The following is a 20,479-nucleotide window of genomic DNA, read 5'->3' on the forward strand; positions in this document are numbered from 1 at the left end:
TATTAATTTTAAGAAATCTAAATATAATGATATTTAAATATAACAATATTAAACAAACTCATGCTATCTAATTAACTAATTGTATGTCTCCTAAATCATCCTTTTTATACTTATTTTTTGTTAAACAAAAATCAAACAATCTAAATTTAAACGTTATTATTAACCCTAGTAATATCCAGTTTTCTCTGGTAATCTTAATCAACCTCAAAGTGTAAAGAACGTAAATTTCATTTGTTAAATCTTTCTATAATAGCTTTATCAACAATGAATTAGTCATATGACAAACGAACGATCGCTTATCGCGAAAAGTTTTTGCCTTTGAGAAATGTTATCGTGATTGAATTTTTAATTAGGGCGGGGAAAAAGTTTCTTCGCATAATGGTGGGGGGTGGAGAAAAAAAAGTTTCTTCGCGTTAATATTACGTTCAGGGATAATGTTACATGAATATTTTTTTCATTTTCATTTTTGAATGCTTTTGCAAACTAATGTTATACCTTTGTTGAGAAAGAAAGAAAAAAACAAGAAAGAGGTAGATAGATAGAGAGAAAGAGAGAAAGAGAAAGAGAAAGAAAGAAAAATGTCGTCTCGAATAACTAACTCTTAATACAACATCATATCCTCGTTTCTCTTATGTTAGTCACGATATATTGTCACGATCATACGACAAAGTATAGCACAAAGACGATATAATTCAAGCAGGAGATAAAAAGATAAATAGATAAAAAGAGAAAAAGATAAAAATAATATGGTATTCTCTTTATATTCTTTCTTTCGAGTCTTTCGTTAAATATTAATGAAGTACAAGTCGAATGGCCGATAACAGTATCGGTACTCTATATTTTATGTTTCTTCACATCAGTTCGTTTAATGAAAGAAAGAAAAGAATAGAAAGAGAGGGAGAGAGAGAGAGAGAGAGAGAGAGACAGACAGAGAAAAAAAGGGATAAGTGAATGGTGCAAAAAAGAAAGAGAAAAAGGACGAAGGGAATAAACAAGTGGTCGAACAAAGTGGAATTATAAATATTACAAAACAACACCGATTGATAAAGGAAACACAAAAGGCAGCAACAGCAGCAACAGTAGCTCGTTTGTATTCCTTACTTCTCAAATATCCTGTCATTTCCTTTTAAATCCATTTAGAGATTCTCAGTACTGATATTACACGAGAGACTCGTCTTTCTGTCATCGATAAGAACTACCTTCGTCTAACGTTAATTGAAGGAAAAATAGAAAAAGAATAAATTCAAGATGGTAATAAAAAGGCGAACGGTCAAGAACGTAAAACGATTGATTATTATATCGAATACTTCCCAATAAGATATTATGCAATATAAATAGAGCATAGAATATAGCCGATCGAGAAGAGAGAGAAAGAGAGAGAGAAAGATAGGGAAGAAAAAAAAAAACGTTACAAAAGTATCATGATGGAAAAAGTCTTTCGCTTATTTTCGCGTGTTGGTTACTTTGACAGCTGTCAGCAGTGTTCTCGTATCAGAGATTTTAACGATAATAGTGAATTGGAAAAACCTTGAAGTATTGACAGGTAAGTTTCGACTAGATTTGTTTAAACGATTTTACTATGAAATGATACGAAAATATGTAAATCGATATGTATGTGTATAAAGGGTGTCACGAAAGTTATGAACCAATATTGGGTGATAGGGGAAGTTATTTCGAATAAAACAAGTCTTACGTGTTTTTAAGTAAAGAAGATCTCTCGAAAGGTAACAAAACAAATGAATTATCATATGCTGTAAAAAATCTGATAGTAATATTAGGTTGATCAAGAAACAATTGTTTTAGTCTAACATGAAAACTTTTATTTACAAACGAAAATAAAATAAAATATTATTAATTTTGTTGTTGTTGAGGATCAAAACTTTTTAACCCATCCAGGTATCTAGTTAAATATGTGTGTAAATAAAAAATACTAGGATTATTAATTTAAATATACAAACAAGTAAATTTTCCAACATTCATTTTTAATCAACCTAATTGTTTATCGATTTTTAAAAGTATCTTTTGATGCAATAGAATTTACCTTGTCAGTCCTTTTTTAATCTATCATAAAACAAAAGGAAGATTATTATTTTTATTTTTATTATTATTACTATAATTGTTATTAAGTATTTATAAATAGATGTGGGGTAATATTTTCAAATCAAGTATGAGCCAAATACTTTGTAATCTTCGAGCTTTGAGATTGACTTTATATGTCGAATTCTGGCATCGGTTATCTGTTGTACCGGAATCACCGGTTTGGACGCCACTGTGATGACCTTGATACTGCATATATGTGGTCAATTCAAATTAATTCAAGCATGGTTCCGCATTATTGGAAGGAATGTCGGTCAAGCTTTGATAAAGGACAATACGATTTCCGTGAAGCTTAAAAGTCAGATAAAGAAAAGCATTGAGCATTGAGCATCATCGACGAATGATAATGTAAAATGAAAAATCAATGTTTATGCAAATATATACAAATACATATATGTAATGTTTAACCTAGATAAATTAACTTCGCTTGAAATATAGAAAAACAAAGAAAGAGAAGAGAAAATTCTGTCAAATTCGAAGAAACGTGTCAATTATATTTATTACTTTTATGTTTGCAGTGTAATTAATGAAGCAAACAATTTAATAAATCTCATAATCTTTGTGTAACTTTTGACGATCAGATTAGAAATTTGTTTGTATATGACTAAACTGCAATCTAACAGTGCTTCTGAATTAGATTTTAATAAAATTTGCTTTTTATCTATCCTCGATGATAATGCAATTATTGATTTGTTGAAGACCCGCCAAATTATTTGTTCAGAAAAATATCAGATTTGTTTTACTTAGCATACATATTCTGGTACAATTTATCAAATCTGCGTTACCAGATCAAAGAAAAAAAGAAAAAATATTAAATAATAGCGAGGAAAAATATTAGTATTCGTAATTAAATTAAATTAGAAACTTAATTACGTGTCGTAAAACATGACTCATGTCATGTGATAATGACATAGAGTGGCAGTGGGGATAATGTGACGTCATGTATTCCCTTACGAGGGAATTCTCCTGGTAACGATCTATTGAAGTAACCTCTGTCGGATAATTGTTAAAACTCGAGAGCTGCATAGCCGCGGTAATATTCAAAGTTTTATCCCTTCGACCCATTACCAAGTAGTTTTTATTTTATTTTAATTATTATTTGAATAAAAATAATTCTTTTTGATTATTTTTATATATGTGTAAGTATTTGATAGGCCAATAAGTAGTATTAGCATTTTTAATATTTCTTTAGATTAATAACTAATATTTTTTATTGAAAATATTTAATATTTTATATTTCTAAGTGAATTTCTTTTTAATCCTAAATTCCAATATTAATTAGTGGCCAAATTAATCAAATATTCTATTAGAAAAATAATTTCTTACTTCTGAATTTTGAAAAAAATGTAGATTAAACATGTTTCCATTTAAATTAAATTAAATCATTTGTTTCTCTTGTAGTTCTACTTTATTACTATTATTCCTTTAAATATCTATGCGAACTAGTATCCGACACGATTTTCTTTTTTTGAGACATTTGAAATACAAATATTCTCTCTTACGTTCTTGAAATTGGATGAAAAAACAAGTTTGAGAAACATTTCTTTATACATAACCTAACAAAAGTTTGCCGATCATTTTGATAAATATCGTAGAATATTACGAATATAGGTACATGTCGTCGATGAATAAAATTTTCCAACGTTTTATTAATTATAAAACGTTAAATACAGTCCAAAATCGTACGTATAATTTTATTACAATATTATACTAAATCAATGTAAATAAAAACAAACAACAAATCTGCATAGCGTTGATCTTAATAATATCAAAACTATTTATGACCTCTCCTTTTCACTTTTACCGCCACAACGAAAATATATCTAATTGTAGATATTTAAATAAAATTATCTTGAGATATACATCTCGATTTATTTGATTTTAAATTTAATGGTGGTACCACTGACATTTGACGTTTATCTTCTCTCTTGCTCAACTTCGAACATATTCTTGTATCGAGCAATCAAATTTAATGGTTAATTATCATAACATATTCTATAAAATGATTATTTAATATTTTTAACAGAATTATTTTTCAATAGAATATACAAAAGTAAGAATCATCGATCGTAAAATATCTAGTTCTACATTTAACAATTCCTCAATGAAAAGAACCAAAACGATTCATTCTGTTAATAATAAAATTAATCCTAATGAAAATAATACTTCTGAAACAATTATGGTTGCAGAAACGAAACAGGTAGAATTTTCTGTATAAATTTGAATTAGAAAATATCTGTTGATCTATTTTTTTTCATTTATAATTATATATAATTCTTTTTAGAAGTTACTTCAATCAAAGGATAAACAAATTAAAAAATCTAAAATAAATTTAAAAGTATTACGAAATAAAAACGATAAATCATTAGAAACTATTAAATTAAAAGATTTTGAGGGTATAATCGAATACAAATATTATTGATATTAAAATTATTCTCTTTTTTGTACTGATAAAAAATCTTTGTAGGAAAGAAAGAAATCATAGAAATATCTGATGCGGATAAAAATGTAACAAGAAAAAAAATAAGAGCTGTAGTTGATTTAGAAATGATGAAAGATGAATTAAAACAATTAGAGGATCCACCCGTTACACCTTGGGAAAAAGAAATATGTTCGTCTCGTCTTCCATTTGAATTTTATGATACACCCTGCGAAGATCTTGCTCAAAATCTTTTAGGTAATTAAATTTAGTCTACATGCACAAAAAAGCATATGTATATTTTTAAAATATTTATATAAAATATTATTTTTATATTTTAATAGGAAAAGTACTTGTTCGTCGGTTAGAAAATGGAACGATTTTAAAAGGTAGAATTGTGGAAACAGAAGGTTACTTAGGTAAAATTGATAAAGCTTCTCATTCATATCAAAACAAAGTTACGCCTCGCAACATACCAATGTACATGTCACCTGGCACGATTTACATATACATGACTTATGGCATGTATTATTGCTTCAACATATCTAGTAAGGGTGAGTTAAGAATTTTTATTATATATAAATAATTATTTTTTCAAAGACTATTTTAAATAAATAATTTAGAATCCAATACTTATGTATTAATCAAAGCTGTGGAACCTTTAATTGGTCTTGAGTATATGGAATTGCTTCAAAATATGCGTGTTAAAGAAAACAAAAAGGAAAAAGAAATAACAAAGGATGTTAAAAAATTTAAAACGACTGATCTTTGCAATAACTCGTTTAAAATTTGTACGTCATTCGTTATCGAAGAAGATGAATTTAATAAAAAACTAATTTATAATTGTAATTATTTATGGATCGAAAGTGATCCTTATGAAAAATCCACTACGATTGTCAGAGTACCACTTGTAAATGTTGAAAATTTAGTAGACGAACAACCGACTAAATTATTTCATTATTATATATTAGAAAATGCTAATATTAGCAAATGTAATAAAGAGTACAAAGCTAACACATAAACTTTAAGATTTTAGGTGATGGAAGTGCTGTATTGATAAGAGCTCTCGACCCTTTAGAAGGTATGGAATATATGACTAGTCAACGAATCTTGAAAAAAAAATCAAATATGTCGAAAGGAACTATCAAAGATCTCAAAGTACACGAACTCTGTAATGGACCTTCAAAACTTTGTATGTCTTTCCAATTACAAAAAAATCATAATAAATATTCACTCTGTGAATGGAAAAGTCTTTGGATAGAAGATGATTCGTATCAAGAAAAAATAAAAATTATTCAATGCGCAAGAATAGGTATTGATAGTTGTGGTCCTGAATGGTCAAGCAAACCCTTACGTTATTATATTTATGGTAATAAATCTGTCAGCAAACGTGACAAAAAAGCGGAAGCGTTAATAATAAACACCTAAAAAATTGATAATTACTATATGAAAAATATGATATTATTATTATTTAAGTATGTAATTTGTCTCTCTTGCATGTTTGTTATTAAAAAGTACTTGGATTAAGAGTACAGAGAAAAATTGAATTTTTATACACATTTATTAATTTATTCCTGGACAGAAAGAAACAAAACTGTAGAATATAAATAAATTGCAGATTGGATTAAAAACCATATAATATTTCATGTATTTTTTCATAATATATCATTTTTATATAAATAAAAATAAAATGCTTTAAAAATAGTGACTTATTTCGGTGTATAAATTACGAATAGACAATAATATTTAAACAAAGCGAACATCATCGTTTATATTTTTATTACGTATTTTATTAAACATTTTACTATACCTCCACTTTGTATTTATGCCCATTCTCTCATTACTCTTTCATAATCTTCTTCTTCTATAAATGGTTTATCGATTGATCTGAAATATAATATTTAAGAAAAGTTGATTGTAGAATTATAAATAAACAAATAGACAATATTTTATAATTTACCAAAGAATAACTTACTCTATCATTAGTTCTCCGCAATATAAACATTCCGAAGCTACCAATTCATCGATATCAGCTTTAATTTGGTCCTTAACAGGTAAAGGTGCCAATCTAGCTGCCGCTGTATTTTCAGATCTATTTGAAATAACTGTAAGTTGACGTTGAAGATCAGCAAGTTTTGTTCGTTGATCCATTGATAACATAGGCGTTAACGCAGCAACTAAACAGTCACTATGAAATCTATGACCACAAGGAAATACATAAAAAGGCCTTAATAATAGTTGGACGTCGCAAGAATTGCATGTATCTCTCGCATCTACGAAAGTGCACCTGTAAAATTACAGTTATAACTGTATACTTGTATTTTTAATATTCTTTTAAAAGTATTTATATTATATTGATGTGTAACATAAAATATACCTGGTTCTAAAAGTTTGTATATCTTTTCTAATAACTTCAGCTGCTTTCGTTGCTTCTTCCATTTCTTCTTTTAGATCTTGAATATGCCGATTATAATCCTATTTGAATAATAATAATAATAACATTTTTAAAATGTATGCATATATTAATTATTATTCTATTCTATTTATTTACCTGCAAGGATTTACAAATGGCATCCTTAAAATGATCTATCGTAACAAAATCTGAAAAGAATGGTAAAATATCTTCTATCCTAACTAAATCGCATTGTTGTAAAAATTCCATTACTTGTTGTATATCGTTCTTTTCACGTACTACATGTTCAGCTAAAAAGAAAATAAATAAGAATGAAAACTACTGTTCCTTCAATAAACAATGCGATAAAAAATAAGAAATAATTTATATATCACCTATTTTTAACCATAATTTTTTACGTAAAGCATCGTCACGTTCGGAGGGCATTGCTGCAATTTGTTTGGCAAGATCGACTTTAATCGTCAATGCTAAATCTACTGCCGTTGTCCACAAACCAAGCAAAGCTGATAACTGTACACATGCCTCTGTTAAACCAGCCTCCTGGCACAGTTTTAAGGCATAATGTACATCGTAATGTACCATACCGATATACTGGCCTTAAAGAAAATATGATTATGCTATAAAAGAACAAAGTATGAAAATAATATAATAATTACTTACCCTGCGAACTAATATAATGCATAACTTCTTCTTCTTTATAACGAGCGTAGAGTGAAAGTAAAAAATTATGTATTGCTTGCTCCTGACAACTTTGTTTATAAACACAAAATTCTAAATATCTGATGATCTCTTTAGCCTATGCACAATGCAAGTAGAAAATATTAATATAATATGTTAAAGAATATTATTTAGATATTTTTGAAAGCCTCTTACATGTTTTTCGTCGCTATTACAAGATACTAAAGCCGGAAGCAATTTTGACGGTTTCAATAAAGATCCTTGCGAAATTAGAGCAGTTACGGTAGGACGTGGCAATTCTTGAAGCAACGTACCAGAAAATTGATAAAATAAATCTTTGTTAGTTTGATTTTTTAATACCTCTAGTGCTTCTAAGTAATTATTTTTATATAAATGTTGTCGTATTACTTCTTCATAATTACTATGCATTATTGTTAAACGCATTAGATTTTCTTTATCACCATGACTTGACATTAATTCATAAATTATTTTACGATTTTTCTTTATACACTCCTGTATAAAGAAAAAGAAAGGATAAATTAATTATCTTTTGTAGATAGCATATAGATAACTATTTATTTTTATAGATTTCAAACAAAAATAATAACATACCTCAACTTTATGCATAGAGAGGAAACTGTCAAATTGTTTTTGCAATGCTATGTACTGAGGATTATGTGTATATGAATTATCCTTGCTTCTTACTTCTCCCATTTGATTCATAAATAATTCTATTACCCACACAACGATCATGGTTATTTGAGTCTTATCCTGTGATTTCAAACCATCAAGTTTCTAAAAGAAAATTATACAAAATAAATTATTAATAAATTTGTATACCTATGAAATAAAAAAATGTAAATAAAATGAAATTTATGATTACCTTTTTTAAAAATATTTTCAAAGCTTCTATTTGCCACTCTTGTAAAAATTTCAAAGAAATTTCTTCGAAAGATGAGTGAGTGTCTGCGTACGTTAAAGCGCTTTCCTCGTATCTAAAAACAAAATATAACATTATTAGATAAGTATTAATAAATAAATAACGAAAAACAGTTCGAATCTACTTACTGTTTATTTTTAAATAACATTTCTGCTTGTTTCACTAGTACTTGATCGATGTATGCTGGATTATCTTTACAATATTGTTTAGCTAATTCGAATTCTTCTTTGTCTAGATAAACCTAGAAAAAATATAATTGTTCTTTATACAATGTGTGTGTGTATTCATTAACTATTAATTATTAATAGAAAAAAATATATACCTGCCAAACATTTCTATCTTCTTTGGTTACTTTATATTTGAAGACTGCTCTTTCACTGTATGCCCAAATACTGCGGTTTACCGGATCTTTCACAATATTGAGTAACTTTTCAACTGTCTACATTAAAATATATTATTAAAATAGAAAATATATAATATTATATATATATATACATACACATATATAAATAATGTATGATATAATGCAAAAATTAATCATATATACATCATTATATATATCTTCGAAAATAAGATCTTGATTTAATAACGATATGCCCTTCACACGATCTGGATAAAGTAATAGAGCATGGAATTCTGTTAATACAAAAGAGAGTGGTATAGTATTGATATAAGATATGTTGTTTCCCATGAGACTCGTTTCAGGACATGTTATCATCTGTTGCTTTACCAATACACTTTTTGGATCTGATAAATTTGGATCTATCTAATATAGAAAAAAATAAGATTAAATGTTTTATTATTTTTCAAATTATATAATTTACATCAATTTGTAACAAATTAATTACTTACATATGCATACAATATACCTGTCTCGGTCAACCAGCCAAATGACTTTGGTAATGCACCAAGCGATGGATAGAAAAATTGTAATTTTGAATAAGTTAATGAGCTTATCATTTCAATGAAACTTTCTACACAAATAAAATTAATTATTAGCAAAAATATTTTCATTTGACATACAAAAAATAATTTCAGTATTTACTTACCTTGTATATTTAAATATTTGTTAAATACTTGTTGTAATAATGGCTTTTCATCAGGATTTTGTACAGATCCAATGTATTGATAAATACGCATAACGGTAGTCACAATAATCATATATTTATCAGAGTTAGGTAATTTATGAAATTCTAAACCAGTAATTGGAGGTTTACTATTCTTTCCTATATCAAATACCTAGAAAAATCAAAGTCTAATAATAAAATAATATTTTATTCGCTTTATTAATATCAAATATGATTGTTATAGCTTCAATGAACAGACACACCATTGATATGCTAAAATAAGTTATTTCCCACTCACCAATCCTTCTACCTCCTTAGCACCGTAAAGAGGTAAATAGTTAGGAAGCTTTGGAAATAATGAATTAAGGAATAAAACAAACCAATGAACTATAATGTTATGTTAATCTATTGTACTAATGATATTATTAGAATAACGTAAGGCTTTGCAAATTTACCTGCCGCCAATATTGTTCCAAGCTCGTATTAAATATTTTATCTCCATCGCTAATCTCCGTTTCAAAAATTAAACCTTTCGAAGTGCCCAAAAGAATTGGTCCAGTTACTGTCTCTGAAGTATTCGAAAAGTTCCATCCTACTGCTGTAATTTCATGACCTTTGAACTTTCCAGCCTAAAAATAAGAAAGTAAAAGCATAACGTTTCATATTAAATTATTGATGTACGGTGACACAATAGATTTGTATCTCAGCATACTTGTTTTAATTTTGTGGTCTTCCTATGTAAATATAATAATTCTGGTGGAGGATTATCTCCATTCTTTGATGTTAATGTTATTAGCAAATGGTAGCCTAAAGGATCTAAAAATAAATTGGATATTTTCATTCCTACCGCGTATTTGGAAATGTCAATTTCTGCAAACATATAAATAGTCTTTTAGAAATTAAAATTAATTAATTAGAATTATATATTTTTATAAACACAATACCTTCTACTTTATCAGGTTGTTTCATATCAATACGAAGAAGAACATTATTAGCCATAGCTATTACAATTAAATTACTACTGACTACTAAATGAATAATTTTATCTGAAGGTGAAAAAATGATTTTTTGTTTAGTGAATATCGGACTGTCATCTTGTAATTTCATTTGAATGAATCCAGCCGTACTCTGTAACAATATTATCTATTAATATAAGAAAAATAGCGTTAAACTTAGACAATAAAATAAATGTAAACTTACAATATCTGTTCGAATTGGTGGAGGGACCACTTGTTTAGATCTTTGAGATGCTTGTTCGTATTGATAGAACATCGAAGTCATTTTGCTGAATAATAAATTGTACTAAACAGTGTGATAATAAAATTAATAGATTATACTAAATTTATCATTTATGTAAACTATTATCATTTATGTGAACTATTTATTTCAGATAACAATTATGAATCATATGAGTATCAAAGTTGAATTTTATATTAACAATAATACATAATTTTTTTTTAACTATGTTTATTATTGTAATATATAAAACTGTACACCATCCATTGTTAAGTTTTAAATAATTTTATTTCTACGATGGAGAAGAATATAGGATACTAAAAACGACTAAAGAGAATAATTTATAATATTAATACGTACAACGTTTCTCGTACTGTTGGTAGCAGTGATTAAAGGTCTCTACTTTTATCTAGAGATAATTTTCTATCTCGGTCATCTGATCTTCAAACGTGAACGCGTGCAAATACTGATTTTACGGTTTTAGTCCTGCAACGTGTTTGGAGAATTTTGGGGGTTTTTCACTCTCTTAAAAATCTATAATAAAATATATTAAAAATGTCGAATTTAAATATGACGGATAGCGATGATGATCCGGTGGTTAAAGAGGTAAATTTAATAATATATTGATTTATTTTTTATTTTTATATAAATACTTATTACATGTCCTATCGAACATTTATGATTTTGAGGTTAAGCGTTTCTGCAGTAACGTGATTGAAAGTTTCTTCGAATAATAAAATATATTAATAATTTACTTGAAGTTATTTACATTATAAATTAATTAATTAAAGGACACTTAACCTAAAAATATTTATTGTGCACAATGTATATTTCTTTTTTTGTGTATATGTATATTCATTTATTTCAAACGATTTAAGAATTCAAAGCTTAATTATATATTAAATATTGGATATTTTTTAGATTCCAATATTTTTATCTAAAACTCTTGAGAATAAATTATTCATCTTCCAATATCCTACACGTCCTGCTGAACAAGGATATGATGATGCAACATTTTTGAATTCTTCTATAAAACCAGAAAATACAGAGGTCAGATTAGAAATAGCTTACGATACGTATAGTATTAATTATGATCAAATGAAAGGAAGACAAATTGCTATTAATGCCGATGGTAATTCTAAATTTGATGAAGAAGACGACGCCAAAATTTTTGACAGGTATTTATAGAATTTCTGGTATTACGAAGGAAATATAATGATACAAGCAAACACGAGGTGATTTTACGTATAAAACTGAGTAAAAAATGTAGAATAAAATTTATCAATCATATGCGTGCACACACACACACACACACACACACATTTGATTCAGTTTTAATTCGATGGATTTTACTATCTTATCGAACAAGGCTTTTAATTTCTAGGAAGGCAAACTCAGTTAAATACACGTGTGCTTAAAAAATTTTCAAATTTATTTTTCTTCAAAAACAAAACTTTATATGAACAAATTGTATTCCACATTTTCTACTTAATTTTTCATGTAGAGTTCACGTAGTTTTTCATGTAGCTGTTCGCTTGTATTACCAATTACAGAACATCCTATGTATAGAGTTCCTCTAAGATTTATAAAAATATATTTGCTAAGATTTGGTCTTTATAATAAGCAATTACTTTTAGCGATCTGATGGATAAGATTACTTTGCATTCTTCTCGTACATTACCAGAAGCCACAAATTATGCGGCAACTGTTTACCAGGATGGTGAGCTACATATCACTCCAATTAAAAGTATTGTCCAATTAAGGCCACAATTTAATTATCTCGATAAGAGTGATAAACGTGTTAGAGAAGAAACTAAAGTTAATGACGAAGGTAAATACAAATATTTAATCTTTATTTATATACGTTTAATTTATATTAATATATATATTATTAATAATATAGATACCGAAGAAGAAGATGAAGGCCCTAAACAAGTTAGTGTTACTTTTGATAGAGAAAAATCAGATTTTGTTAAAAAAATGCAGGAACAATCCTTTCAAACCTTTTCAAAAATAAGTTTAGCAGAAAAATGGATACACACAAACTATGTTCCGGTAAACAGTACACAAGCCGATGTGTGTATAACCATTGATTAATTTTTTTCCAATGTATCTATTGCTAAACGCTTAAAATTTTTAAACAATATTTTTTTTATTTTTTATAGCTTGCACGTTTGGAAATGTTTTGCCCATCGACCGAAGAAAGTATCAATTCATTGGATCTTACAAATAAGCAATATTTAGAACTTTTAGTGCCATCTAATAGTCAAGAACAAAGTATCCAAAATATCCAAAATATCAAAAATCATTCCCTGTCCCTTGATTATATTAAAACATTACCGCTTCTCGATCAAGTCAGGACTCATGTTAAACATAGTATGTAAGAAAAAATAATATTATTCCATATGAACAATTTGATTTATAATAATTATCTCAATGTATTATTATTTCCAGTGAAGGTGGTGTCGTTCACAGCGATACGATTGCTTATATTACCAGAACACGATACTGCATCTATATTAAAATATTTACAGCAGTTAGCTGTTCTAGTGCAAGGAAACTGGATTGTAAATAGTGAACTTATTTATACTAAAGATAGTGAATCGTCTAAGAGTGGTATACCAGCAGATCTCATGTGTAAGGCTAGAGATTACATCGTATGTATCACAAATGTTAATAAAAAATATCAATTAATCCAAAAAAACATCTGCTCATAATATTTCTTAAAACATTAAACGCCACGTCGGTTCTTAAAGACCAGCTTAAGACTTTTTGTTCAGGCTGCGTCGGTCACCAATGGTTGGCATTCTAATGTTTTTTTATAACTGACAGATTATTGTGGCATAAATGGAAAGCTCAACAAAACAGGCTTGGCGCTTAACTTGTTAAATCTAATTTAATATATATATATATATATATGTTTCAGTTATTATTGTTTACTGAACAACAATACCTTGATCGAAAGACTGTATCAACCGTTATTAAAATTCCTTCCATCGAAATAAACGAGATATTTACTGACATAGCTGTACAGGTGCCAAAAAAAGGATGGCATTTGCCAATATCACCAAATATGGATTTTTACAAAAAGTATAATCTTTATTTCAATTTTATACTATTACATGTAAAGTTTCAATACAATAGCATATGTATACATACATATATTATTTAAATACAGATATCCAGAAATAGCACAAAGGCAAGAAATGTTGTGGGAGGCCAAACGAAAACATTTGCGTGAAACATTAATGTCGCAAAATCAAGTACCACAACGTCAAAGAAGAAGATCTAATAGAGAATCGATTGGTTCTGAAAATGAAGAAAGAAACGTAGGTCGAGGAAAGAAGTTAAAAGATTCGTCAATTTTGGAAGACATCTCACCAGAAACGGTTAAACATAAGAAAGTAATTAGATCTAAAAAAGTTTCGGAAACTACATGACCAAAAGCATCGAAAGATTAGGATATAAATATAAATGTATAATAGCACTTATATATTATACATTTATCTATTATAGTAAAATATATTCTAGGTACTGTTATTACATCTACAATAGTGAGTGAGATAACATCTATACAATTATTGTGATATGTTTGTTTAATACACTGCCGTACGGTGACCTCCTTTGTAGTGTACTGGTTATCATCGCTACTTCTCACCGGAAAGATCTAGATTTTAATTCTGGCTACTGTTTTTCTTGATATTCTTTTCAAGAATTAGTGGGTCTGTAATTAATATTGATTCAGAGTTTTTTGAGCATAATTAATTCAAAAGTTTTCTGATCCTAATAATCACAAAAAATAATCATCCCACTAAAAATGTAAATTCTCGGGACTGGTCAGTGAACACTTAGTAGGCCTAAGTTCCACTATGGACTGTCATGTGCTAAGAAAAAAAAATACAAAAGAACTGCCGTGCGGTAAATACATTAAGAAAAACATTAAAATTACATCACTAATACAACAAATTTAAGTCGTCCATTTGCAAAATTCGTTATGTAGATGAAAAATCATGGAATTGAAATATAGTACGATCCATTGGATATAGCAAAACTAGATATTTTTAAGATATGAAAAATTAAAAAATGAATTAACAATTGTTGATTACATAACGGACTTTGGAAATAAAATATGAAGAAAGATTTTCATTTTATTGTCAATATAGTTAATAACAATTAGATTGTTTTCGAAGAAATGATGATTTATATTGTTCATAAACATAATATTTTTATTCTGTTAGAACCACATTTAGTAAGAACGAATGAGTAATTTTTTAATCCTTAATTATTATTTGTTAATAGTTAATTAAATATTTACATTAAGTTTTACTCTCTGTTAATATAGAAATATGAATATTTTTATCATTATTTTACCTTGATGTAAGTATAATGAATCATACATGCGATGTGTCACATCCAAAATTAGGAATATCATTACTAGATATTTTTCTATTTGTCACAATTCTTTTTGTATTGCTATATACATACAAAATTAATAAGAAAAATCAAGAATAAGAAAGTTGAGAAATGAATCAATGTAAATACATCTAAATCTATAGAAAATATTTAATCATTACTTAAGATTAACGAAAGAAGGAAAACATATACATATATATAATTATAGTAACATATATAACTATAAGTTTATATATGTATGTATATAAATTCTCTCTCTCTTTATAAATATTTTTTACTTTTAGCTGATTTTTTTTTATATTACGTAATTAATTTTTATACGTAAAGAACAGAGCATAAATAGAATCTACACAACAGTGAAAAATAAAAATATGAATATAATACAATAAAAATAAACTTGTCATAATTTTAAGAATAATATTGAACACATATTTATATCTATTACCGTGTATATAATTAACGATGTACATATATGTGATTATATCATTATTTATCTGCTCTATGGTCTTTCTTTTTGTATCTATAGAATATGTTTTATTTATTATAGAAGATATACACTCCCAGATATATACTGAGCGGAAAGATGTTACACATCAAAAAGATATAAAAATCCACGTACATAAGTTTCACTCTGCAACCTGTTAAAACTCGTATTCGTATTTTTATAATCGCTTTAAGCTTTTTTTATGTTTATACTATATCTAGAGTAACGTTTCGTTATAGCTATAAGAAAAAAGACAAAAAAAAAAACAATATTGTATACATGTACGTTCACCGCTAACTCTGGAGAGAATTTTCCCCTTTACGATTAGCAAGGCATTTCCTGTAAAGTTACGTTGCCATTGCCAACAACGTAAATGGATAAATAGTAGCGAGTTATCTCGTTGCATACCTGGTTTGGTCCTGTTCAGTTTTGTAAAACGATATGTAATATAAAATACTATCAAGTTGAAACAAATTTAATTTATAAACAAACAAGTTAAATCTCGTAGTTAGATTTGTTTCAATTTATCTAAATTAGATACATATGTTTATCCTTGTTTTTGCAATCGTCATGTAAAATATATTACAAATCATTATACACATATAATATTACATTATATATAGGATGGGTTAAAAGTTCCTAAGTAATCTAAAAATTTTAAGGCGATTAAATTTTGTCAATATCAATAAATTTGAATAATAAAATATTGGATTATTCTAAACATTTTTTCATAATTTAATTCAATTATACAACTGTGTATGTATGAGGGTGGGTTGACTAGTTTTAAGCCTCCAAAATATACTTATTCTTTTTTTAAATAAAAGTGACTTAAAATTTTCAACCCACCCATGTGTCCTTTGTGCATTGATGAGTTTTGTTACAAAACGTAGATATATATTTTTAAAATAGAATTACACACAAATATAAATTGTATATGCAGACCAAAAAAGCTATAATAAATAAATAGGTAAAAATCATCTAATAACTTTTGACCCACCCTGTATAATATAAAATTATTTATACTTATAATACATAATAAACGCGCGTATATAATATTATATATACTATATATTATGTATATAAAAATACATACTTATAATTAAAACGGATAAACCTATATACATTTACATTTATAATATCAGTATCAATTTATTCAAGTTACAAAAGAGAAATTATTTAATCGTACTACGCGACTTTGATTATATAATAGACATGTTTTGCATATGTTAATGAGTTCATAATAACCAGAAAATGTGACTTTTTCCGCATAACAAGTCGAAAAAAACAAAATGATCTAACTTATCGCATTATGTGTATGTAGATTGAAATTTATTACGAATTGTAAGAATTTTGTTAAAAAAAAGTTGATGTCATTGTATTATTATTAATGCATCTATTAATAGCAAGAGAGCTACTTAAAAATATTGCGTAGAAAAAAGGTTGCCAAAACGGCGATGAGATTAACTAACTATTTACAAATGACAATGTTTCAAGATAATTGTTATGTTTAAAAAATGGCGAAATAAATCTACCTGTTGGTATGTTACGTGATCGCAAAAGAACATCAACTGCAATCTTTCTTGAAGGTCTCTCAAATAAAATCTCTCACAGTCAGTTTACTAAAGAATTTATCTTATTTCTTTTGCAATAATAAAAGATATAAATTTTTTATTTGAAAATCGACGAATTTAAGTTCGTAAATAATAGTTATCTTTGCAAAGTGGCGTCGTATATGTGCTGGTACGTAGCATAACGATGAAATTAAAATTGTTGAAAATATTGTATAAAATCACATCGGAGTCTCTAAAAAAATGTATTATTTAATCATTCTATTTTATAAAATATGTAACTTGTGATCTGTAAAACAAAGAAGATGTATATAAAATCGCGTAATTTAGGAATACAAATTAAAATTTATTTGTAAAAAAAATAAAAATATGGCGGGCTAATTTAGAATTGGTTCAATTGAAGGGGGACGGACAATCTAATCGTCCTTGGACAACGTCCTTTCGTTCTCGGTCAAAAGATCACCTTCTATTTTCTTGTTTTTTTCTCACCGTATTTTCCTCTTTACGGTTGATTTGTGTAGCACAGGGGCGTAACAGAGGGGCGTTGGAACTTTCTCTTATGAGGCCGAACGTCGGTGTCGGTGAAAGTGTTTCTTACGCGTTCGGGTTTACACAGAGAGACGTGTAGTAGACCTACCAACCGAATGTTTCTTTTATTCTTTCATTCTTCCATTCTTTCATTCTTTCTATGTGGACCACTCCTCTTACTGAATTATAACGAGTCGACGAGTTCGAGGAAATGCTTTTAAAAGAGTCCCTGACCTCTGAATGTGGGAAAGTTCGTTAAGTAATCTACCAATTTCAATTTTTGAAGTGAAACTTCTTAGGCGGGTGTAGCGATAAAATTTTATGAAATTATATTTAAAAGGGGTAGGGAGAGAATGAAATAGAACCCATTATACAGATTTCCCTATTCTCGGTTTATTTACCTAAAAAATATATAAAAAGAAAATATAATATCAAATAATTAATAATTTTTTTCATATTTAGTTAAGTTATCAACATATAAAAAAGCTTAGGAAGTTTCATTACGGTCGCGTATCAGTTCCATGCCGTTTTTTGATTTTTTTACTCCTCTGCCTCTAAATGTTTTTATTTTTATTTAGAATATAATTTTGTTTTGTAAAATATGTGTGAAATTTTTTCGTGAGTATCCAATGATGGATGATTATAGTCTCTGGTAGTATCGAAAAGATTAAGATAGTAGTCCAAATCGTATAAAAATGAAAATTTTATGTACAAAATTGTATTCATCATTTCTCCAGCGAAATCTTTGCACAAAGAAAAGCATTGAAATAATTGAAATCAAAATTTCAGGGATTCTTACTAATTAAAAGAAATTTCAAAATGACCGTGCATGACGTTAATCTAAGAAGTTCGAAAATGTAATTAATTCGTTCCTTAATTCTTCGGATAACATTCATTAGGAAATTGTTAACGAAGTATCATCTTCACGAGTAACAAGGACTAAACTTAAATACGATCTCTGCAAGAAGGTCAACTTGTTACTCTTGAACACGATGCATAGAAAAGAGGCAAATGAGCACATGAGAAGGGGTAAGATTAACGTTATGGAGATTAATTTACTTTCATAACGAATAAACCTTTTTCATTTTCTTTCTTTTCTTATCTTTTCTACACGTTTAATATGCGTGCGTGCGTGCACGTATGTGTTCATTTAAATTTAAACGCACAAATAATTCTTTTAGTTCTCATTAAACGATTTATTTTCTTATTTAATACAAACACTAATTAAATTTACCGCGAAATCGTGATTTTCATTTTCTCTCAATTAACCGTTCTACTACCAACCATAAACGAATCAATTAAGAACAATTTTCCTTCTTATTTTCAACCCTATCTTTTTTCTTCAAATGATAAATAAATAAATAATTACAAGAAAATGTGAAATGGGATTACAAAAGTGATGTTAGTGAGCTTATTTAGCTGGGAGGACCTGTAATGTTTTTTTTAGAAAATCCTAAGAATTTATCGACGTGTGAAATCAAGATTCGTTGATCCGTAAATCGAACGAACGAATGAACAAACGAAACAAAAGGAAAATTACTGATCCGACGCGATACTTTCGATCTCTTTCTTTTTTTCCCTTCGATCTTCACCCAGATCGAAAAGTAAATCCTCCTCTTCAACTCCCACTTCTTTTATTTCTTCTCCTTCTCCCCCTCTACCCCTACGCTTCTTTTGATTCATCACTTTTCACTCCTCGACAAATCGAACGCACCGCTTAGCACGTAATTTATTGAAATCGTATGGAATCGGATCGTGTAACTTACTTTCTTTTGATTCAAACTGCGAGGGTCATTGTTTTCACTTGTTCTTTTTCAAAAAAAAAGTTCACTAATTATTATCTTTCTTTTTTTCTGAAAATTACATTAAATATTTTTTCGTAAGTTCATTAATGAAAGGTCGAAAAATTAATTAGAAATTTAGTAATACTGAAATATTAATAGACAAATTTATATAATACTGTAATTAAACACAAAATATACTCATTTACCTATCAATATAAATTTATAATTAGTCACATTGAAAAAAAAATGTTGTTTAAATTAATAAAACCAAATTGTTAAATTAAAAAACAAAAAGTTAGTTTTTCTAATTATATTTCCAAAGAATTTCAATATAACGTAAGATATATACTATATGAATGCGTAATATATAGATCACGCGTACAACTCCTGAAACTCTGAGCTTATTGCCCAGAGGTAGAATTTCATTTTTGAAGTACCTTTCCTGATGTTGAAACACGTACGAGACATATTACATCGTATATATGTATATATGTGTGTGTATATACTTCGTTAAATCAAAGAGAGAAGTCTGGCAAGATATATTCAGTAGCTTAAATATCACTCATTTCCTGCTCGGTAACGAAATGCATACGTTTAAATGAAATTGTTCAAGGAGATTTAGAATAATCCGTGTGTCGTCTGTTTGATTGTGAGATTAACAAAATCACGCGTTTACATTTGCTTAACATTGTAAGTTACTCATACATATTATACGTGAATAAAATTCTAATGAAGAACGAAAATACTTAAAGTTTAAAGTCGTCTTATACGCGCGTTGGCCTACTTGAAAGGAAATTTTCGTCAGGCACCTGTTAGAAAGCCGGAACGTCCTTTTTATTTCAAGATTATTCC

General features: G+C 27.7%; 3 protein-coding genes across 6 annotated transcripts; 2 read left to right on the top strand and 1 right to left on the bottom strand.

The window, feature by feature from the left end:
• The first annotated feature begins 3,998 nt into the window (after nucleotides 1-3,998).
• On the top strand, nucleotides 3,999-6,150 carry LOC106788508 (DNA-3-methyladenine glycosylase-like). Of its 3 annotated transcripts, XM_014751835.1 has the most exons (5): nucleotides 4,039-4,072; nucleotides 4,140-4,297; nucleotides 4,565-4,774; nucleotides 4,861-5,070; nucleotides 5,140-5,539. In XM_014751835.1, exons 3-5 carry the CDS (start codon nucleotides 4,645-4,647, stop codon nucleotides 5,535-5,537), a joined length of 738 nt encoding a protein of 245 aa, XP_014607321.1. In that variant the 5' UTR covers nucleotides 4,039-4,072; nucleotides 4,140-4,297; nucleotides 4,565-4,644; the 3' UTR covers nucleotides 5,538-5,539. The 3 variants fall into 3 exon arrangements, with proteins under 3 accessions (XP_014607331.1, XP_014607311.1, XP_014607321.1); XM_014751845.1 differs by lacking the exon at nucleotides 5,140-5,539 and adding an exon at nucleotides 5,553-6,150 and having other exon boundaries at nucleotides 3,999-4,297; XM_014751825.1 differs by having other exon boundaries at nucleotides 3,999-4,297.
• On the bottom strand, nucleotides 6,143-11,229 carry LOC106788491 (vacuolar protein sorting-associated protein 18 homolog). 2 transcript variants are annotated; one of them, XM_014751790.1, is made up of 20 exons: nucleotides 11,211-11,229; nucleotides 10,815-10,899; nucleotides 10,559-10,742; nucleotides 10,327-10,484; nucleotides 10,070-10,243; nucleotides 9,913-9,960; nucleotides 9,597-9,786; nucleotides 9,400-9,521; nucleotides 9,095-9,313; nucleotides 8,870-8,986; nucleotides 8,676-8,788; nucleotides 8,491-8,602; nucleotides 8,220-8,402; nucleotides 7,803-8,120; nucleotides 7,590-7,725; nucleotides 7,304-7,525; nucleotides 7,068-7,219; nucleotides 6,894-6,991; nucleotides 6,492-6,803; nucleotides 6,143-6,403 (listed from the first exon to the last, which is right to left on the bottom strand). In XM_014751790.1, the coding sequence occupies exons 2-20, from the start codon at nucleotides 10,893-10,895 to the stop codon at nucleotides 6,340-6,342; spliced, it is 3,003 nt and encodes a 1,000-aa protein (XP_014607276.1). In that variant the 5' UTR covers nucleotides 10,896-10,899; nucleotides 11,211-11,229; the 3' UTR covers nucleotides 6,143-6,339. The 2 variants fall into 2 exon arrangements, with proteins under 2 accessions (XP_014607276.1, XP_014607285.1); XM_014751799.1 differs by lacking the exons at nucleotides 9,913-9,960; nucleotides 11,211-11,229 and having other exon boundaries at nucleotides 10,815-11,192.
• A 3-nt stretch (nucleotides 11,230-11,232) lies between these two features.
• On the top strand, nucleotides 11,233-15,125 carry LOC106788499 (DNA-directed RNA polymerase III subunit RPC5). Its single transcript, XM_014751814.1, has 8 exons — nucleotides 11,233-11,456; nucleotides 11,772-12,028; nucleotides 12,488-12,681; nucleotides 12,754-12,926; nucleotides 13,016-13,226; nucleotides 13,305-13,507; nucleotides 13,777-13,940; nucleotides 14,029-15,125. Exons 1-8 carry the CDS (start codon nucleotides 11,406-11,408, stop codon nucleotides 14,288-14,290), a joined length of 1,515 nt encoding a protein of 504 aa, XP_014607300.1. The 5' UTR covers nucleotides 11,233-11,405; the 3' UTR covers nucleotides 14,291-15,125.
• The last annotated feature ends 5,354 nt before the right edge of the window (nucleotides 15,126-20,479 follow it).

The sequence above is a fragment of the Polistes canadensis genome, unplaced genomic scaffold (genome assembly GCF_001313835.1).
Source record: "Polistes canadensis isolate GaletaPanama2010 unplaced genomic scaffold, ASM131383v1 scaffold_5, whole genome shotgun sequence".
NCBI classification, from domain to species: Eukaryota; Metazoa; Arthropoda; class Insecta; order Hymenoptera; family Vespidae; genus Polistes; species Polistes canadensis.